Here is a 16,777-nt window from a genome sequence, read left to right as displayed (position 1 = left end):
AAGTGTCCCGAAGAATCCATCGAACGTTCAACGTCGGCTTCACGGACCAAAGCCATCTTATTCTTCGCAAGAAACCCCATCCCCAGGTTCTCCCCTCATTCATCACCCCGCCGCGATGATGTCTCAGACTCTCAGAGCTTCGGTAAGTCCGTTTCATCTGTAGGAGAATGGTCTGGAGGAATTAAGGTTGCTAATTGGTGTCTGATTAGCGCTCCCTGCTCGCCCGCGTCTCTCGGCAACAGGTTTCTTCTGTTACCCGCCGCTCCTTCCTGACCTCCGCTGTCCGTCAGGGTATGTCCCGATTGATTATCCCTTGGCCTTATTCAATTCCGAACAAATGAGGAAATGCTTGCGTATGATGGACTTTGTAGACTGTGTCTGACATCGGATACTCGTTCTAGCCGACCCCGTTCAGGAGCTCTACCTGCGCCAACTTCAGGCCTATAAGCCCACCCCCATCAAGCCCGGCGATGCTGAGGCCCACGTCCAGAAGTTCTCCGCTCCTGCTGCGCCCCAGTCCCCCGAGGAGGCCAACCTTGCCAACGATTTGAAGGCCTACGAGAGCCAGGATGTTGAGGTTGAGGGTCAGGCCGCCGCCGGTGAGGCCGCCCCCGTTGAAGAGAGCTGGTTCGAGGAGGAGCCTGAGGAGGAGACCGCTCACCACTAGGTTTATTGCTTTCTGGCAAAGTCTGAGAAATCAGGACTGATGGGCAATGGAATGGGAACAAGAGAAAACCTTCCATTGATGAGTCCTGAAGGAATCGTGTAAATTAAACCTACTTCGGAGCATATGAACCTGTTTCTTCCTTTCTTCTATTTGATGCAAGCAACTATGTGCCTGGAGACTTCACTGGGGTATTGAAGTGATAAGCATGGTTGTAGTGTGCTCGGAAAAGGCATGCTTTAAGCCAACAGTCTATTTCCACTGACCTGGTCGATTCTCGCCTTGTTGTTGCAGGCTCAGGTTAACGTTCATATATGCGCTTGAGATTGCTCGGTTCCATCTTGCTCACCGCCGTATTACTGATTGTTCTGGGGCGCGGTATTCATGGCCAAAACATGCCAAACTACTTCAGAGACTGAATGACTGCTTATAGTCTTGATCTTAGCTCTGCTTCCTGTAATAATTCTAATTGCGGGACGAGCAGATGGGAGCAAAGAATCAAAACCATCTACCCTTAGCTACAGAAGAAGTTCGTATCCGGATTCCATGGCAAGGACGAACTGAGCTATCGAAAAAGACGTGCAGGGAGATTCGCAATACAGACAGCAATAACGTGTCCATTGCCGTCATTGAGATGCAAGAGTATGCACTCTGATTACCTCTTTTGGCTCTTGCATCGCACGCAGGGGGGGCAAAAGGCGTGCGCCGATAATCTCGAGTATTGATGTCCAGGCGCCTGCCGACATATGACAGCTCCGAAAGTCTAAAGAATCGGGGCTTCTGGAATATCAGACCGCCAGATCTTGTCCTTCGGAGAAGAATCTTGAGTTCGCTCGGTTTCGCTGGCTTCCTCCGGTGCTGTCTGGAACGAAGGTCAGTCTTCCAGTCTTTCTAGATCGGTGCTAAGCGAGAGGTTATCGATGCTGCGTGGCGCCATGATGGATCCTGCAGTGTCAATAGATGGACGATCCTAGAAGCTACCTAGAGAGTTTAGGGTGTAGCATTACGTGCAGCGATCGATTTCAATTCCTCCTGGGTGATGGAACACAGACAGAGAGAAGGAAAGAAGGGGTTACTGAATGCTACAACATATTAAGATCGGATAAGGAGGACACACTCTGATTGGAATGTCCATGGGACACCTGTCACTGTGTGTACAGTGGACAACATTCTTGAGAATGAGATTGAGAAGCTTTGCTTCGGACGATGGACTAAATAGTCATTCATCATTAAATTTTGATCTTGAGGATTGATGATGAGGTACGAAAGTTCAACGGGTAATTTAACAGGGACGGATGAGCCTAGCCATTTATACATGATGGTCTGGCTCTATTTTTCTACCTGTTATCCTCTCATGTCTGCGATTAATGCGTGGAGGAGCCCAGCTCAAGGTAGTTAAGGTAGTTAAACTATACAGACGATTATTGTACCATCATACCATGCCTGGTCGGTTGAGTTCTCCAATCCAACCACCGCTGCGAGGATGTCATAGGCGGAATGCATACTATTGATCGTCAATAACTGCGGACAGACTATTGGATTAAAGATCCATCTCAGCCTTGCATCTGGAGGAAACCGGACCCTTTTTTGGGTGAACAAGTCATCGAGGGCATAATACAAAACATGTCTTTAGCATTTGGAAAAGTGGCTCAGCTCGACAAAATATGCCTAGGCAGAAATATGAATACCACTGTGTATCTACCCAAATTATGTAGGAGGATCTTACTCATATGTCAATAAATTACTAGAGCTTAGGTACCAAGGTACCTACTTTATGTACTGCAAAGAATGTAGGTATTATGGGTACATGACGCTATCGCAAAATAATCAATAAGTAATAATAATAATAGAATAGGCATTAATACTAACTTATCTATAGTCTAGCGGACTATGTGCATACAATAATGCATAGGTACCCTGTACATAGTAGGTAGGTAGCAGTAGCACAATAGGTATCATACACCATACACCCTTCCTTCGACACGAAAACAATAACAATCGTAGTCCATCTGAATACTATTGTTCGTTTCTCTTCATCTTCGAAATCGTCATCATAAGCTCCTCCTTGGATTCTGAAACCTACAAGGCACTCAAGGGCCCCTTTTGATTAAATACAAACCAAGTCCCACCACTCTGGTACGCGGGTTCACCGAAATACGAACCCTTTCCCCGTCATCATCATTCATCATTATCTCCTTCACTAGAGCCTCTTCAGCCCTTTTTCCCCTCTTTCATTAAGCGTCAGACTATCTATCTATCTTTTCTTGAAGAAGAAAAGTAGATCGGAATCTGACAGCAAGAGGGGGAGCCTTATCAATCCTAGTTCCCCGGTCATTCGTTTATCTCCAACCTCCGAATCTTCGTTTGTTGATCGATTAACCGCGCAGCCTCCTTCGTTGAGCCTGCAGTACCACTCGCTCAGTTTTCCCTTTCACGTTGATACTATCGCTGGACACCACATAAAGCTGACCGGAAAAAGAAAAAGGAAGCTCATATCAACATCATAGCCGGATCGAGGTATCCTGGCCTGACGTGTTCACCTGGTTAGTGTGAAGCCCGCCCAGTTGTCCGTTGGTCTGCCTGCTTACCACCTTCCTACTCAGCCATTGCTGCGTCGCCTTCCCAGCCCTCCCACGTCCCTTGAGAACCATAAAGCCGGCCCCAATGCGTTAGAGCCGACCTCTTTGCACATGGTTTGAGCTCATACAACGAGTCTCTACCGTTCTTCTCTTGTCCTCTGCCTGCCCTATCTCTTTTTCTCTTACATGGAGGAGCTGGTCTCATCCGACCTCGAGATAAGCAGTCATTCAACTTTCCGGACCGAGAGCAATGTGCACAGTCCTCGGATGATACCTCCTCGTGGACCTATAGTACAGGATTGAATATACACCCGATCATGTCTTCTCTCGCTGTCGATATTCCGACCAATCCGATCGATGAAGAAAGCGCTTTCCTTTCTCGTGCCGCCAGTTACAACAACCTTTCAGATATTCCGGTTACTGAACCTGGGTCCCCCGGCTTGCGGAGAACCTTTTCCGACCTGACATTCCCAAATAATGATTCAGCCTCGCCGTCGAAGGAGGATGTGGCTGCGGGGAAGGACATTCTGCGACGGACCTCTTTACGCCGCAACAAGGAAAAGTCGGCCGTGGCCGTCTCTCGATTCACCCTGTCCGCTGAGGATCTGAACGACACCGCTACTTCCGAATCCTCCGGAGCGTCCGCGAAACCTCCTGTCAAGTATCCAGAGACAAAAGCCCCAGAGCCCGTCGCTCGTCCCTCCAAGACCCGTTCCATGTCCGGCAGACTGGTTAACCTAGCTCGAAAACCCTGGGGCTCCTCAGGCTCCCAGTCTCGATCCCCTTCGCCGTCTCCTAAGCCCTCCAAGAACCGAAATTCTCGCTCAGACGATCAGACACCGTCGAAATCGCAGGGTTCACCATCCAAATCCAACTCTCGACTTGAATCAGTGAAGGAAACCGACCCTGTCATGCCTTCTCGCAAACGCACCATTCTGAGCAAACGCCCCAGGCGTCCGATGGTTGCAGTCGTAACTCAAAGCCAAGACGACAGTCCGAGCTCTAGTTCATCCCCCCATTCGTTACGGGCGAAGAATTCCTTGGAAAGACTTGCCGCATCTCTCCATGTGACTACCCCGATCCTCCCTCCCATGCCCAAAGGGGCGGCTGTTACCGCTGGAAACTTCTCTGGAAATGTTGACCTTCCGCGAAAGAAGGATGAGCTATGGGGCGTGTTCCGTGGACTCGAAGCTGATTACCAGAAGTGAGTACATTCATACCCGGCGCCGATAAGAACCGATCCCTTTGGAGCTTCAGTTGGCTAATCAAGCGACACAGATTCCATTCCAAGTCGAGTGCTCTAAAAGCAAATGTCATTCGTTCTTCACTGCTGCCCTTCTTAAGTCGCAACCAATCAAGTGCCTCCTACAAGTCTCTGAGAGCTGAAGACCTCGACCGCCGCGTAAATATTCTCAACAAGTGGTGGACTGGGTTACTGGAGATGCTCAATGGCAAGAACAATCAATCCATTTCGGGTACTGACCGTCCAGTCTACCTCGAGGCGGTTGTCGGCATCATGATGCGGCCGGAATGGAGAATTCCCTTCCCCATGCCCCCCAACAGGGATGAGCCGCCCAATTCACTCCACCATGCTTCGACTTCGATATCGGAGAGCTCTGACTCCTCAGGCTCGGATTTCCTGATCGAGTCAATCCATCACAACATCAGGAATATCTTCGTACAGAATTTGCTGTCTCAGATGGCCTTCGTGGTGGAGAGAATGTCAATGAGGCATGCACCTGCTAGCTTGGTGGCATTTTGCGGAAAGGCCTGCGCATACGCCTTCTTCTTCTGCCCTGGCGTCGCAGATATTCTAGTGCGCTTATGGAACACCCCTGCGAATATCTTCCGACGGATCCTTGCCGATGCTGGCGTAGAACGATGCAGGAACATTCGTGCTTTCACCCACGATCTCGGGTTAAACTTTCCCAGCGCGCTCCGGACGCTATGCTTTCATTCCCACACACCTCTCGTTCGATATCTTCGGCAAAAACCCGATGTGCCTTTGAGTACAGCTCAGATACAATGGCAAAGCCCTTGGGTTTCGAGGTGGTGTGGTCGAGACACAGATCTTTTCTTTGTCTTTGTCAAGTATATTCACATCCTCTATGCAGATGCTCTGCCGACAGATATAGAGAAACCAAAACGTATCCTGGCCCCGGGTCTGCTGCCAATTCACGCTCAGGTGCTTGTAGTCATGGAGGACACTCTCTACAAACAATCAAGTCCACAGATGCCTGAGAGTACACACACCGCCGCAGCCATCACTTTTGATGACTTCATTGAGGGTGCCGATGCAACAGTTTCTGCTCTTCCTTTAGGCTCTGCTAACAGCCACCGCTCGATGGCTGAGAATCGCCTGATCATTCTTCTGCGTGATTTCTTGTCTGAATCTTCCCTCGAGCCTCAACGCGCGCGGTTACTATACGCGGAGTCCTTCTGCAACATCATGAAGACTGCTGCTCAGAAGACTTCTTTATTTGACCACAATGCATGCTTTTTGCTATGCGACTTCGTCGAGGAGGTCCTTCCCATCCTCACACGCTACTCTCAAGCTGTGGATATGGAATTATTTGACTGGAAGTTTTGGCTTTCGGCTTGCCGCCAAATGATGCGGAGCCACAATTCTCTGACCGAAGTGAGAGTATTCTCCTTTCTCTTTTGCGTTTGGGGCACGTGGATCACTTCCGAGGAAAGAAAAGCCGACCTCTGCTTGGACTTTCTGCTCGATGAATCCTTGTTCTATCACTATTTCAGTCACTGGAGCCCGATGGTGCGCGCATACTTTCAGCGTCTCCTATGTTGGAGGCTGTGTAGGTTTAATGGGGAGCCATCGCCGCTCGACTCGTAAGTACAAGCCTTCTGGTATCCGTGCGCCTGCCTTGGTTTCGCTGACCTTCGACATCATCTGTAGCACAATATACGAGGCGCTCTGGAATCGGTTACAACGGGTTTGGTCTTACTATCGCGACTTTCAAGCAAACGCTGAAAAGGAACTTAAAGCCCCTCTATCGTCTGCGCCATGTTCGCCAGCGCCGGGGCGCCGGATCATCATTATACGGTGTGATAACCACATTACGCCACCGAGTCTCTTCGTCTCCTTCGACCGCGTCGTGCCGCCCGCTCCAACCGAACTGACGGCAGGCTCCAAGGGCGACGATTTCTCCGAGTCTCAGGCACCTCCGAAGAGAAGGTGGAATCTTTTGAAGGCGATGTTTGGCAGTTCCAGCATCAGAAATAATGACGATGCATCGCCTCCGAGCACTAGTTCGGAAGATTCGGATTCAAGGAGCCACGATACCATGAACAGTACAGAGAAGAACTCGGACGACCATTTGCGACCGCAGAGTGGCACTGGAGAGAGTAGCCGACCGAAGACGCCACATCAGCCATATTCTTTCAGGTTCTCGCTGGAATGGATGGACAGGCCGCAATGGCCGAGCAAGAATAAGCGTCTCTACAGCCCTTGCCTTCCTGTAGGAGCGCAGCTGCACTTGCAGCTCCGAGGATACTTGGACAAACCGGTTGATGACGCGTCGGAATATGCCTCTGCAATTGATTTGGATGAACGCGCCAAGACTGACTGTCGTCTTGAGGATGCAGCGTCAGACAAAGAGACACAGGGGCCAGCACAGGATGCTGCGGCCGGCGAGAAGACCCTTGACCCAAGAAATACTCAGTGCCTTGCGAAGGACGGGGTCGTTGCCAGCAAGTATGCAGGCCGAGCCCTCGCCGAATGGGCACAAATTGTCACCGAGTGTGACAGTTTCTTTGCCAGAAGACGCGACGAGGGTGTCCCTTGCGACCGGATGGTGGAGACTCCAATGCTGGGCGTTGAAGGCTTCCGCAAGTGAGGCGGCCATCGCACTTCTGGCCGTTGACAGCAATTTTGATCCATCTTTTCATCCTTCTAATAATAACCTGTCCTGCTCTAATCAGTGGCTTGACGGGGCCAAGACCTCCTTTCTCGTGTCCTCTCTTTCTCAAACCGGGGTCTGCCAAAGTACCACTGAGACTTTGCAACCAAGCGAATTCTACTAATGATGTCCTCTCATTTTCCCCTTTTTCCTTGGCATTGGGACTGTATATATACCAATGGGATAATACATACTACAGGCGTTTGGGGGACTGCATTTCATTTTTCTTTGTGGGTTGGTTTGGGTTAATCCTCTAGAAGGTGGGGTTCTTTTCAATGGCATATCTGAGTTCCTTTCCTTTTTCCGACTTGAGTAATGTCACAGCTGTCCCATAGTTTATACAACTGAAATGAACTGGGACACAAGATGAATTAATCTCATCTACTGAATCCATAGGCACTTGGAGGCCAATACTGCATTTTCATTCTTTCTATCGATTGGTCAAAAGGTGGAACCGCGGCAAAACTAAGGTAGAATATTCAAAACTTGTCTTCAGGGGCTAACAGGAATGCTAAATGAAGACGGAGGTATGTACAAAAAGGCTAAGGGAAGCCAAAGGCAGTTTCCTCTCCCCAGAATGGAAGAGAAAGCATCGAGGTAAGAAATACGGAATAATGTGAGGTTCAATTCGCTAGATCTGATATACTTTGTTCCGTCGCGATGACATGCAGAGGAGCCTGGATCAGGCAGTGTGTATATGTTCGTGTATGTACGTGCTGATGCACAGATGATGAGAAGTATACATAGATTTGAGAGACTGAGATCGGGCGGAGGTATGTATAAGTCGATGGATGGGAGAGTAGGACTGATTTCTGCGAGGTTTGATAGTTTTGAGGTTGAGGTGTAGGGAGGAATCTAATGGTGCACGAGACTGTTGCTTGCGCGCTGAATGATCTTGGCGACTCGGTCGATCCATTCCTGGGTCAGAGTCCAGTTGCCCGAGTCGATGCTGTCGCGGATGGCGGGGAAGACGGCGGCGTCGTAGCCGGACCACAGCTGGGGGCCGAAGATGACATGTTTGAACTGCGTGCGGTTGGGGATCTGATGGAAACTGTCAGTGTCGGGGACGCTGGTGATGCGAGAGGGAAGGGTACTTACTCCGCCGTCATGATCTAGATCCAGAAGTTGGGTGTCAAAGCTGGCCAAGCGAGAATTATGGTTCAGTCGCTGGATGGCCATCACGTTGTTTTCGAACCCACCGGCGCCCCAGACAGTGTCGTGCCATAATTGGGCCCATTGGTCGAATTCTCCTGCGTTGCTTTTGAACTTGGACGCAGCGTCAAAGAGGGGTTGGAAGCTGACGGACGGTTCTCCGACGGCGCGGGCCTCTAAAAGCTGGGGGGCAACCGGGACGTTCTTTGACTTGGCGTAGGCCACCAGATCGGTAACATAAGTATGCACATGATCGGCGTACACTTGCAAATCGAACTGTAAGATAGGGTTATCCGCAAGGTCAATCAGGAGCAAAGCCCAGAATTGGCCTAGAGCCTTGTGGTATTGGAACCCAGGATCTCCGAACTTGGTCATCCAGTCATAGTTCTCGTAGCAGCTGTGATAGGGGAAACGCTCGCCAGTGAATCCAAAGTCCACACTTGAGGTGCCAGCTATGTCCTGGAACGCCACATAATCACTTCCAGAACCAAGGGGGCCGAACTTCTTCTGGGTTTTCTCCCAGATGTCCTTGAGTGTCTCGTTCGTAATGGGATCCGCAATGCGGCCGAGGATCTGCATCACAATCCGCTGAAATAAGGGAGATCCGGAGGCATCAAAGTTATTGCCGGTCACCCCAACGTCAACGTTCAGGTAAGCGAATGCATTCTCTCGAAGTGCTTCAATCGCTTTTTCCACATGCTCCGTTGAACCGATCATATTGTATTCTTCCGCGTCCCAGCTGACGAACTCAATGGTCCTCAGCGGACGCCATCCAAACGTCCGAAGTTCACCAAAGACGCGAACAAGCTCTAAGAAGACCGCAGTGCCACTGCCTGGGTCTGCACTACCAAGACACCACGAGTCGCGGTGGTTGCCCACGATGATCTTTTTTTCAGGCTGTTCCAATCCAATGATGCGCCCAATGACATTGTATATAGGCTGTCGTTCCACTTCGTCCAGAATATTCATCAGGTTCACTTTGGGGGAACCACCGTCTCCCGTCCACCATTCCTGCACCTCGGGAACACCACCAACCCACTCCTTGGGTACCTTTGTACCATGACCCTTGAGAACCTGCAAGAGTCTCTGGGCATCGCGCCAGGCGATCGGAATACTTGGTATACCCGGCAATCCCGGGCTTTCCTCGACCGAAAGTCGTTTCTTCTCTTGAGGGGTAGATGCAAAACCCGGGGAAAGAACATCCCCGACAACCCATGACATCAAGCTTACTGCGCCCCTTTGGACGCCATCGTCCGGCATAAAGCGTCCGTCTGGAAAAGCGGGACCCCGCCGAAACCCATCCTCATGCGGGTCAGAGTAGATGATACATCCGGCAGCGCCAGCCATCTCCGCAAGCTTGACCTTCAGGGCACGATCTGTCTCGGAACCATAGTATCGGACAAGTGCGATAGCGCCCTTCATGTCAATTCCGTGGTCCGCTAGGAGCTGGAAATCTTCTCGGGAACCGTAGTTTGCATAGACCAAATGGCCGGTCACATTTCCCGATTTTGAATGTCCATGGAAAACCATAGTCTGTTCGTTCTTCTCTTCGAGCGCAGCCTCCCAGGCCATGCCGGGCGGATCAACGATCGCCACCCTCCTTCCGCCTTCGTTGGGATAGTTGAGGTAAACTTGAAATTCCTCCATTTCAATTTCATCGAGTGCTGCATTTTTGAATTCCTGTTCAATCCATTCTGCCAGCGCAAAGCTGCCCTCGGTACCAGCCATATGAGGAAACTTCGTCACCTTTCTCAAATTATCCGCGATGTTTGTCTCGTTGATGTGGCCCTGAAGGAAATTCTGCACCGACGCGGCGCTATACGACTGACCCATCATGAATCGAGAGTTCAGATTGAAGAGGTTCGAAAAGAAGAACACGTATACAAGAGCGACTACCAATAGTAGCCCAAACACCCGTAGCAGGATAATGCAGCTATGGTCTTGGAAGCGTGGACGGGCTCCATCGAGATTAATTGTGAATCGGAAGTTTGGTAGGAAGCGGCGAAAAGGAAACTGTATTGCAGAGAGCGTCCGACTCAGACTGTTGAATCGTTTCGAGAAATGCTGCCCCAGCCGGGACCGTCGAGATGACGATTGCACCCCTGCTTCCTCCACATCCATCTGAGCGAGTTCGCGCTGCAACTCCTCGAGCGACCCCCGAGCGGAATCGGTTCCCGAGGATGCAAGATCGTCCAGGCTGTTACGGACGGACTCGACCGTTGGCGGTTGGTATCCATGAGGCCGAGATCGTGGGCCGCCCGGACCACTGGTATTGTCGGCATTATGCAGCAAGCCCTGTCGTTCCGCATCGTCGCTGGCTTCATCGGGGCCTAGATGAGATCGCGAGGAGCTTGGACGGGAGGAAATAGCTTCTTCGTAAGTTGGAATGGGAAGTGATTCGTATTCGAATTTCTTATCGTTGCCCATGGCGGAATGGATGCGGCTCGGGGGAGCCGTAGAAGTTAGACAGCGTCACGGATGCCGGAGTAAGCGGGATCATGATCTGGATGAGAAAGGAGCGACAGTGAGCGACATACTCCCTGTGCTTGGGGGAGATAAAAGTGAAGATATTAAACACAAAGAAAACCCCGATGAAAACGAAGATCTACAGATGAGAGAGTGGATGGAGCTTGGATGTAGTCCAGATAATCTCTCACAGGAAAAGGAGTGAGACTGACTGGCTTCCCCAGATGGATAGTCAGACGTGTGGCGCAGGCGTCAGAGGCAGATATAGATAGTACGAGGGAGCCAAGAGACCCACGCTCCGCTTTCGAAGTCGTACTCGTAAACAGGCAGAAAGGTTTTGATTGGAAGCATCCGAGTGAGTGCTGAGGAATAAGTTTGAATATCAATTTTCTGTCGAGGAAGATATACCAGCTTCCTGTGAATGTCATCGATGTTGACTTTGCTCTTCCTTGGATGGCAATAGAACAATATTCCAGGACAGCATCAAACATTTGCACAGGTACCTGTATTCTGCCGTCTGTCACCGCCTGTCATATGGTGTTGTGCCAACTCTTGAGCACGCTCGATCGATCATGACTTCGATTATTTCCATGCTGGGAATTTTGAGAGTTTGGTTGAAAGAGTATATCATGCTGCTTATACTATGTAATATACTGTGCAACATTTAAGGGTTGTAGTATACGACTTTGTCTACTTGTGCAGGGCGGAATCCTACCATGATTTATATATATCCCACGAACAGAGGAAGCAGCCTAGTCATTCTGTTAGTTAATTCAAATCTACTAGCGGGCTATCCATCTATAGGAGAGGGAAGCGTAGAGATCCTAGATTTACCCTCTACTTCATTAGTTAGAGGTAGGTCGAAGCATCTGCCACAAGCTCAAACTTGAAGAAGTCATCCCATGCGGATCAGAAAAGTCCGACCACTTTCCCCAAGTAGATTACAGCCCCCATGAGCTATTCCGGTATCATGGGGCTGCAAGGCCGAGGGGTCTGATAGGATATAAGCATGTTCTAGGGCTGATGATTTCATGCGGAATCACCATTGGAACCTTTCGGTTAAGGTGTTGGATTAGTGCTGCCTAAAACACTACTTCTTTAGACAGGTACATCCAGTATAGATTCCTATGGACTGGAGAGTAATCAGTAAGCACATTAGTAGCACCTCGTCTTCTCCCAAGGCAACCTTCTTGGAGGTGCTCAGTTGGGACGGGTGCAGCATTATGTCGACGTGTTTGAAGGGGACCTATGGTACCTGCGAGATGACGTTCTAGAGGGGACTCTCGACCACGAGATACTGTGTTATGTTAGCGCATGAAGAGAAGGATGGGAACACGGTGGTGACGCCATATGTGTCACGGTGCCTTGATGGTGGTTTGGTGCTGGATCTCTGGTGAAACCCGAATCCACTTCACATCGTCAAGGACAAGTGCAGACCTCCACTTGATTATCTGTTTCAAAAGTGGAAATCTGGCAGATGGAGTCGCGTAGTCGAAGCTAGAGAGCATACTCTGCAGGCCCACAAGATAAGATTGATAATTCTCTTTATTCTCTTCTGGCCTTCTAGGAGATTGGAATACTTGTCATCCGAGCCAAGCGGCCAGTATATGTAGTTCTCCGATGTCGCAGCCGAGACGATGGATGGAAATAATGGGTAGATAGTGACAGATGAGTGAAAGAGACAAATATGGTCGACCTCTTATCAAGACTCTCCAGGCTCGGCAAGGAACGCAATCTTACATTATTAGGGAGCTAGATGTGCGTCTATCCACCAGCGTCTACAGAACAATGTGGCTGACAATATGGGATTGAAAAGGAGCATCATTGAGAGTACATAGAGACTCCGAGACCTGATAGGAATGGAACGAGTGACAGATTATAGAGTATGGACTGGACTAACGGGGACCGAGAATCTACGATCTACTGCGATCACCAGCAGGGCAAGTCATGCAACACATCAGAAATATTATTATCTTTTGGCCAATTACTGAAAATCAGGATTATGATTGCTGGCGTAATGGAATTGAGACACAAGAATTTGTCCCACTTGGTTCCGCAGAACCATGAGGATGATTGTTGGGAGATTAAGCTGTGCTCCATTGTGCTGCGAAAACATCAGTACACTACTCTTCGGCTGGAGCAGTCCTTGCTCACCACTGCATGGTCAAACCCAATGGTAATAGTTGAAGATGATACCAGATATTTCATTGAAAAGGGTCAACTGACCAGAAATACTCCTTGAGGAATTAAGTTTGTAGCTGCAGGAGTCGGTGTGTGAGTGCGTACGTCGCTGTCCATCCTCTTGAAAGCATGCAGATGGAGTATAGGAATACTGGACGCAATATCATCAACCAGCAGAGAGACTGATGACAAGCATCTGGGAACATTGAGCTAGCGGGAAGCCTCTACTCCATCTCTTACCCCTTTTTCTTCGAATCTTTTCCCACGCTTACACCTTCCGTTCGCAATGCACTGTCATCCATCGAGAATTGTCGTAGATGTCGACTCTGCATACATACTGCTGTCTGTAAATGTATACTAATTGTTTTGCTGTGCCTTACCACTACCGCTGTTCCCACTCTGATTCGCTGAGTCAGAGCCCAGCTACCTAGAGAGGTGTCTGGGAGCCTAAGGCACTATTCGGTAATTTCCATAAGTAGCAGCGGACCCACAGAACCAAACCCAGATAGGCTTAGCTACGGAAGAGCGCCCCATTTGGAACGAATCTTTTTTGGTTTTGCCTCTGAGAAAATGGAATAGAAAATCGACTCGACAGGAGGAGGGGGTAGGAGGGAGAAGCAGGTAAGACGATTCGGGCAATCAGTCGGCCATTGCTTCTTTTTCTCGTCCTACCTACTGCTTTAAAGGTACACCTGGCCCTCCCTCCTTCTCTTCCTTCTGTTTCTCCTCCAAGCTTCACCGTCTTCGCAATCATTGTCTGCTTCCTTTTTGTGCGTGAGAGACTGCCTCTTTAAGTGTTTACCTTTGCCTTCCTTCCTCCATATATAATATTTTCAATCCGCACTCCCGCCGCCACCATGTCTGCTCGTCCCCAGAACGTTGGAATTAAGGCCATTGAGGTTTACTTCCCCAGTCAGGTATGTTGGTCTACTTTCTTTGCACCTCGTCCTGTCCAACATCTTCAGTTCACAACAGTGCTGATGGCATGTCCAGTGTGTCGACCAGGCGGAGTTGGAGAAGTTCGATGGGGTGAGTGAGGGGAAGTACACAATTGGTCTGGGACAGACCAAGATGAGCTTCTGTGATGACCGTGAGGGTATAGTTATCCCACTTCCCTGTTCCTCGTACACACGGAATGTTAACTTTTCACCTCCCCAGACATCTACTCCATTGCTCTGACCACCTGCTCCTCCCTCCTTCGCAAGTACAACATCGACCCGAAGTCTATCGGTCGTCTTGAGGTCGGCACAGAGACCCTTCTTGACAAGTCCAAGTCGGTCAAGTCGGTGCTGATGCAGCTGTTTGCCCCTCATGGAAACACCAACATTGAGGGTGTCGACACTGTCAATGCTTGCTATGGTGGTACCAACGCTGTGTTCAACAGCATCAACTGGGTTGAGTCTTCTGCCTGGGATGGCAGAGATGCCATTGTTGTCTGCGGAGACATTGCCCTCTATGCCAAGGGAGCTGCCCGCCCCACTGGTGGTGCTGGTGCCGTTGCCATGCTGATCGGCCCTGATGCCCCTATTGTGTTCGAGCCTGGTCTCCGTGGCAGTTACGTCACCCACGCTTATGATTTCTTCAAGCCCGACCTCACTAGCGAATACCCCGTCGTTGATGGCCATTTCTCGCTCAAGTGCTATACAGAGGCTGTTGATGCTTGCTACAAGGCCTATGCCGCTCGTGAAAAGGTACTCAAGGCCAAGGTTCAGAATGGCACCAACGGAGTTGAGAACGATGAGACCAAGACTCCCCTTGAACGCTTTGACTATGTCCTGTTCCACGCCCCTACCTGCAAGCTGGTGCAGAAGTCCTATGGCCGCATGCTCTACAATGACTACATCGCCAACCCCAGCCACCCCGCCTTTGCCGAAGTACCTGCTGAACTGCGTGACTTGGATTACGAGAAGTCTTTCACCGACAAGACCGTCGAGAAGACCTTCATGGGTCTGACCAAGAAAACTTTCGCTGAGCGTGTGCGTCCCGGTCTTGACGTTGCCACCCTCTGTGGTAACATGTACACGGCCACCGTGTATGCTGGTCTTGCCAGCTTGCTCAGCAACGTCACCTTCGATCCCAGCCAGCCCAAGCGCGTCGCCCTGTTCTCGTACGGCAGTGGTCTCGCCAGCTCCATGTTCAGTGTCAAGATTGTTGGCGATGTCTCTGGTATGGTTGAGAAGCTTGACTTGCACAAGCGCCTCAACGCCAGAACCGTCCTGCCTCCTCAGGCTTATGATGACGTAAGAAACCAATGTTTTCTCCCTCTTGATAACCAAATTGACTGACTTATCTTCAAGATGTGCATCCTGCGTGAGCACGCCCACTTGAAGAAGAACTTCAAGCCTACCGGCAACCCTGACACGCTCTTCCCCGGTACATACTACCTGACCGAGATTGACGACATGTTCCGACGAAAGTATGAAATCAAGGCATAGATCGTTTCCGAAACTTGACGATACAATTTCTTTTTCCCCCTTCCTCCTTGGACATGATCAGACTTTTAGACGGCTTATTAGATTCCCTCGAGCATCACCTTGTTTAGTCACAGCGCCTCGATAGAGTCCTGCAGCAGCTTGTCGTGCTGGTTCTCACCTTGATACCTTTTTTTTGGGCTTTTTCTTTCAGAAGCGAAGGGAAATGGTTATATTAACCTGATGTGTTTAAACCCAAACAGCACTGGAATGAGGTTCATGAACAGATCAAATGGCGTGGTTTGGCTGCTCTGTTGCTGTTGATATTAATATTTTAATTGAGCTATATGGCTTCTCAAATACCACGATTTATCCCGATGACAATCTACATGCCCTTATAGTAATGTCCCTGGTATTCTATAACTGATACAACTAGGGCTCCTTCGCAACGAAAGTGTCACGTGATGTGTTCTCGTCCAAGCATACGTTCCCAAGTTCAGATATACCAGAGTAGAGAATAGACATGATGTTCTGACGACTCTGGATTTGTTGGCAACACGGAACATGTCAGCCAGTGCGGAAACGACCGGCTAAACCCGCTGATTTCACGTTCTGGTTGTACTGACTTCAGAGCATCCAAGCACCCCCGTAAGCCAGTAAGTGGGCGAGCCACAACCGCACCTCACACACACTCTCTCTTACACCTGCGTTCCTCTCATCCAATCTCAAAATGCAGTCTGAATTGAATCTATTTTCCTTTTTGATGGCAACTGATTCGCCGACTGCAGAAGGCAACATGTCAATTAAACTGCACATCGTCAGGGAGAGCCACTCAGCGAGCTTGACGCCGGCCTTGAAGAATGGCCCGGCGCCTACTGCAACCACTTCAAATGCTCGTGTATACCGGCATCCCTTCAACTGGGGTATTCTTAGAAATGGAAGATCTGAAAGACACTTTGATTTCGCTCGTTGAGGCTCTCTGGTCTTCTCTGCGTTCCACAGACAGTCGTTTCCGTTGCAATTGCTGCCTCTCGGCGCTTCGATCTCTGAAGAGTCGTGCGTCTCAACGAGCCACGCACCCCGAAGGTATCACCAGGCGTATCTGGCTATACATCTGCTTGCCGCCCGACTGATGAGTACCCAGGCGTTACGCTCATCCCTCTGCGACAATTCCCATCAATTTGGCTACAATTACCCAGAAATAGCACGAAACACAAGTGTTGCCGATTATAGATCTCGTCCCATGAGGCCTTCGAGCCATACCCTGAAGGGAAGGCCTGAGGATCTTGTCCAGATCCTGAAGAAATTGAGCAGATGCAAAAATTAGCAACATTTTGACGCGCGACTGCTACATGAAACACTTATGCTTGCCTTGTTTGCCCATGGTCTCGTCTGTTTCGCGCAACT

The 16,777-nt window shown here is 49.9% G+C and overlaps 4 protein-coding genes across 4 annotated transcripts; 3 read left to right on the top strand and 1 right to left on the bottom strand.

Moving 5' to 3' along the window:
- Positions 1 to 115: 115 nt before the first annotated feature.
- Positions 116 to 667, top strand: NFIA_066660 (ATP synthase subunit H; the record flags this gene model as incomplete). The annotated part of the gene is made up of 3 exons (XM_001263395.1): positions 116 to 142; positions 210 to 291; positions 402 to 667. The coding sequence occupies 3 exons, from the start codon at positions 116 to 118 to the stop codon at positions 665 to 667; spliced, it is 375 nt and encodes a 124-aa protein (XP_001263396.1).
- Positions 668 to 3,560: 2,893 nt separating this feature from the next.
- NFIA_066650 (DUF1765 domain-containing protein) lies at positions 3,561 to 7,097 on the top strand (the record flags this gene model as incomplete). The annotated part of the gene is made up of 3 exons (XM_001263394.1): positions 3,561 to 4,447; positions 4,522 to 6,090; positions 6,158 to 7,097. 3 exons carry the CDS (start codon positions 3,561 to 3,563, stop codon positions 7,095 to 7,097), a joined length of 3,396 nt encoding a protein of 1,131 aa, XP_001263395.1.
- A 918-nt stretch (positions 7,098 to 8,015) lies between these two features.
- NFIA_066640 (M28 family metallopeptidase) lies at positions 8,016 to 10,739 on the bottom strand (the record flags this gene model as incomplete). The annotated part of the gene is made up of 1 exon (XM_001263393.1): positions 8,016 to 10,739. The coding sequence occupies one exon, from the start codon at positions 10,737 to 10,739 to the stop codon at positions 8,016 to 8,018; it is 2,724 nt and encodes a 907-aa protein (XP_001263394.1).
- A 3,077-nt stretch (positions 10,740 to 13,816) lies between these two features.
- Positions 13,817 to 15,394, top strand: erg13 (hydroxymethylglutaryl-CoA synthase; the record flags this gene model as incomplete). The annotated part of the gene is made up of 4 exons (XM_001263392.1): positions 13,817 to 13,876; positions 13,953 to 14,055; positions 14,118 to 15,199; positions 15,257 to 15,394. The coding sequence occupies 4 exons, from the start codon at positions 13,817 to 13,819 to the stop codon at positions 15,392 to 15,394; spliced, it is 1,383 nt and encodes a 460-aa protein (XP_001263393.1).
- Between the last annotated feature and the right edge of the window lie 1,383 nt (positions 15,395 to 16,777).

The sequence above is a fragment of the Aspergillus fischeri genome, genomic scaffold (assembly GCF_000149645.3).
Source record: "Aspergillus fischeri NRRL 181 1099437636252 genomic scaffold, whole genome shotgun sequence".
Lineage (NCBI taxonomy): Eukaryota > Fungi > Ascomycota > Eurotiomycetes > Eurotiales > Aspergillaceae > Aspergillus > Aspergillus fischeri.
The sequence above is the reverse complement of the archived record's forward strand: the minus strand, read 5'-3'. Positions and strand labels throughout refer to the sequence as shown.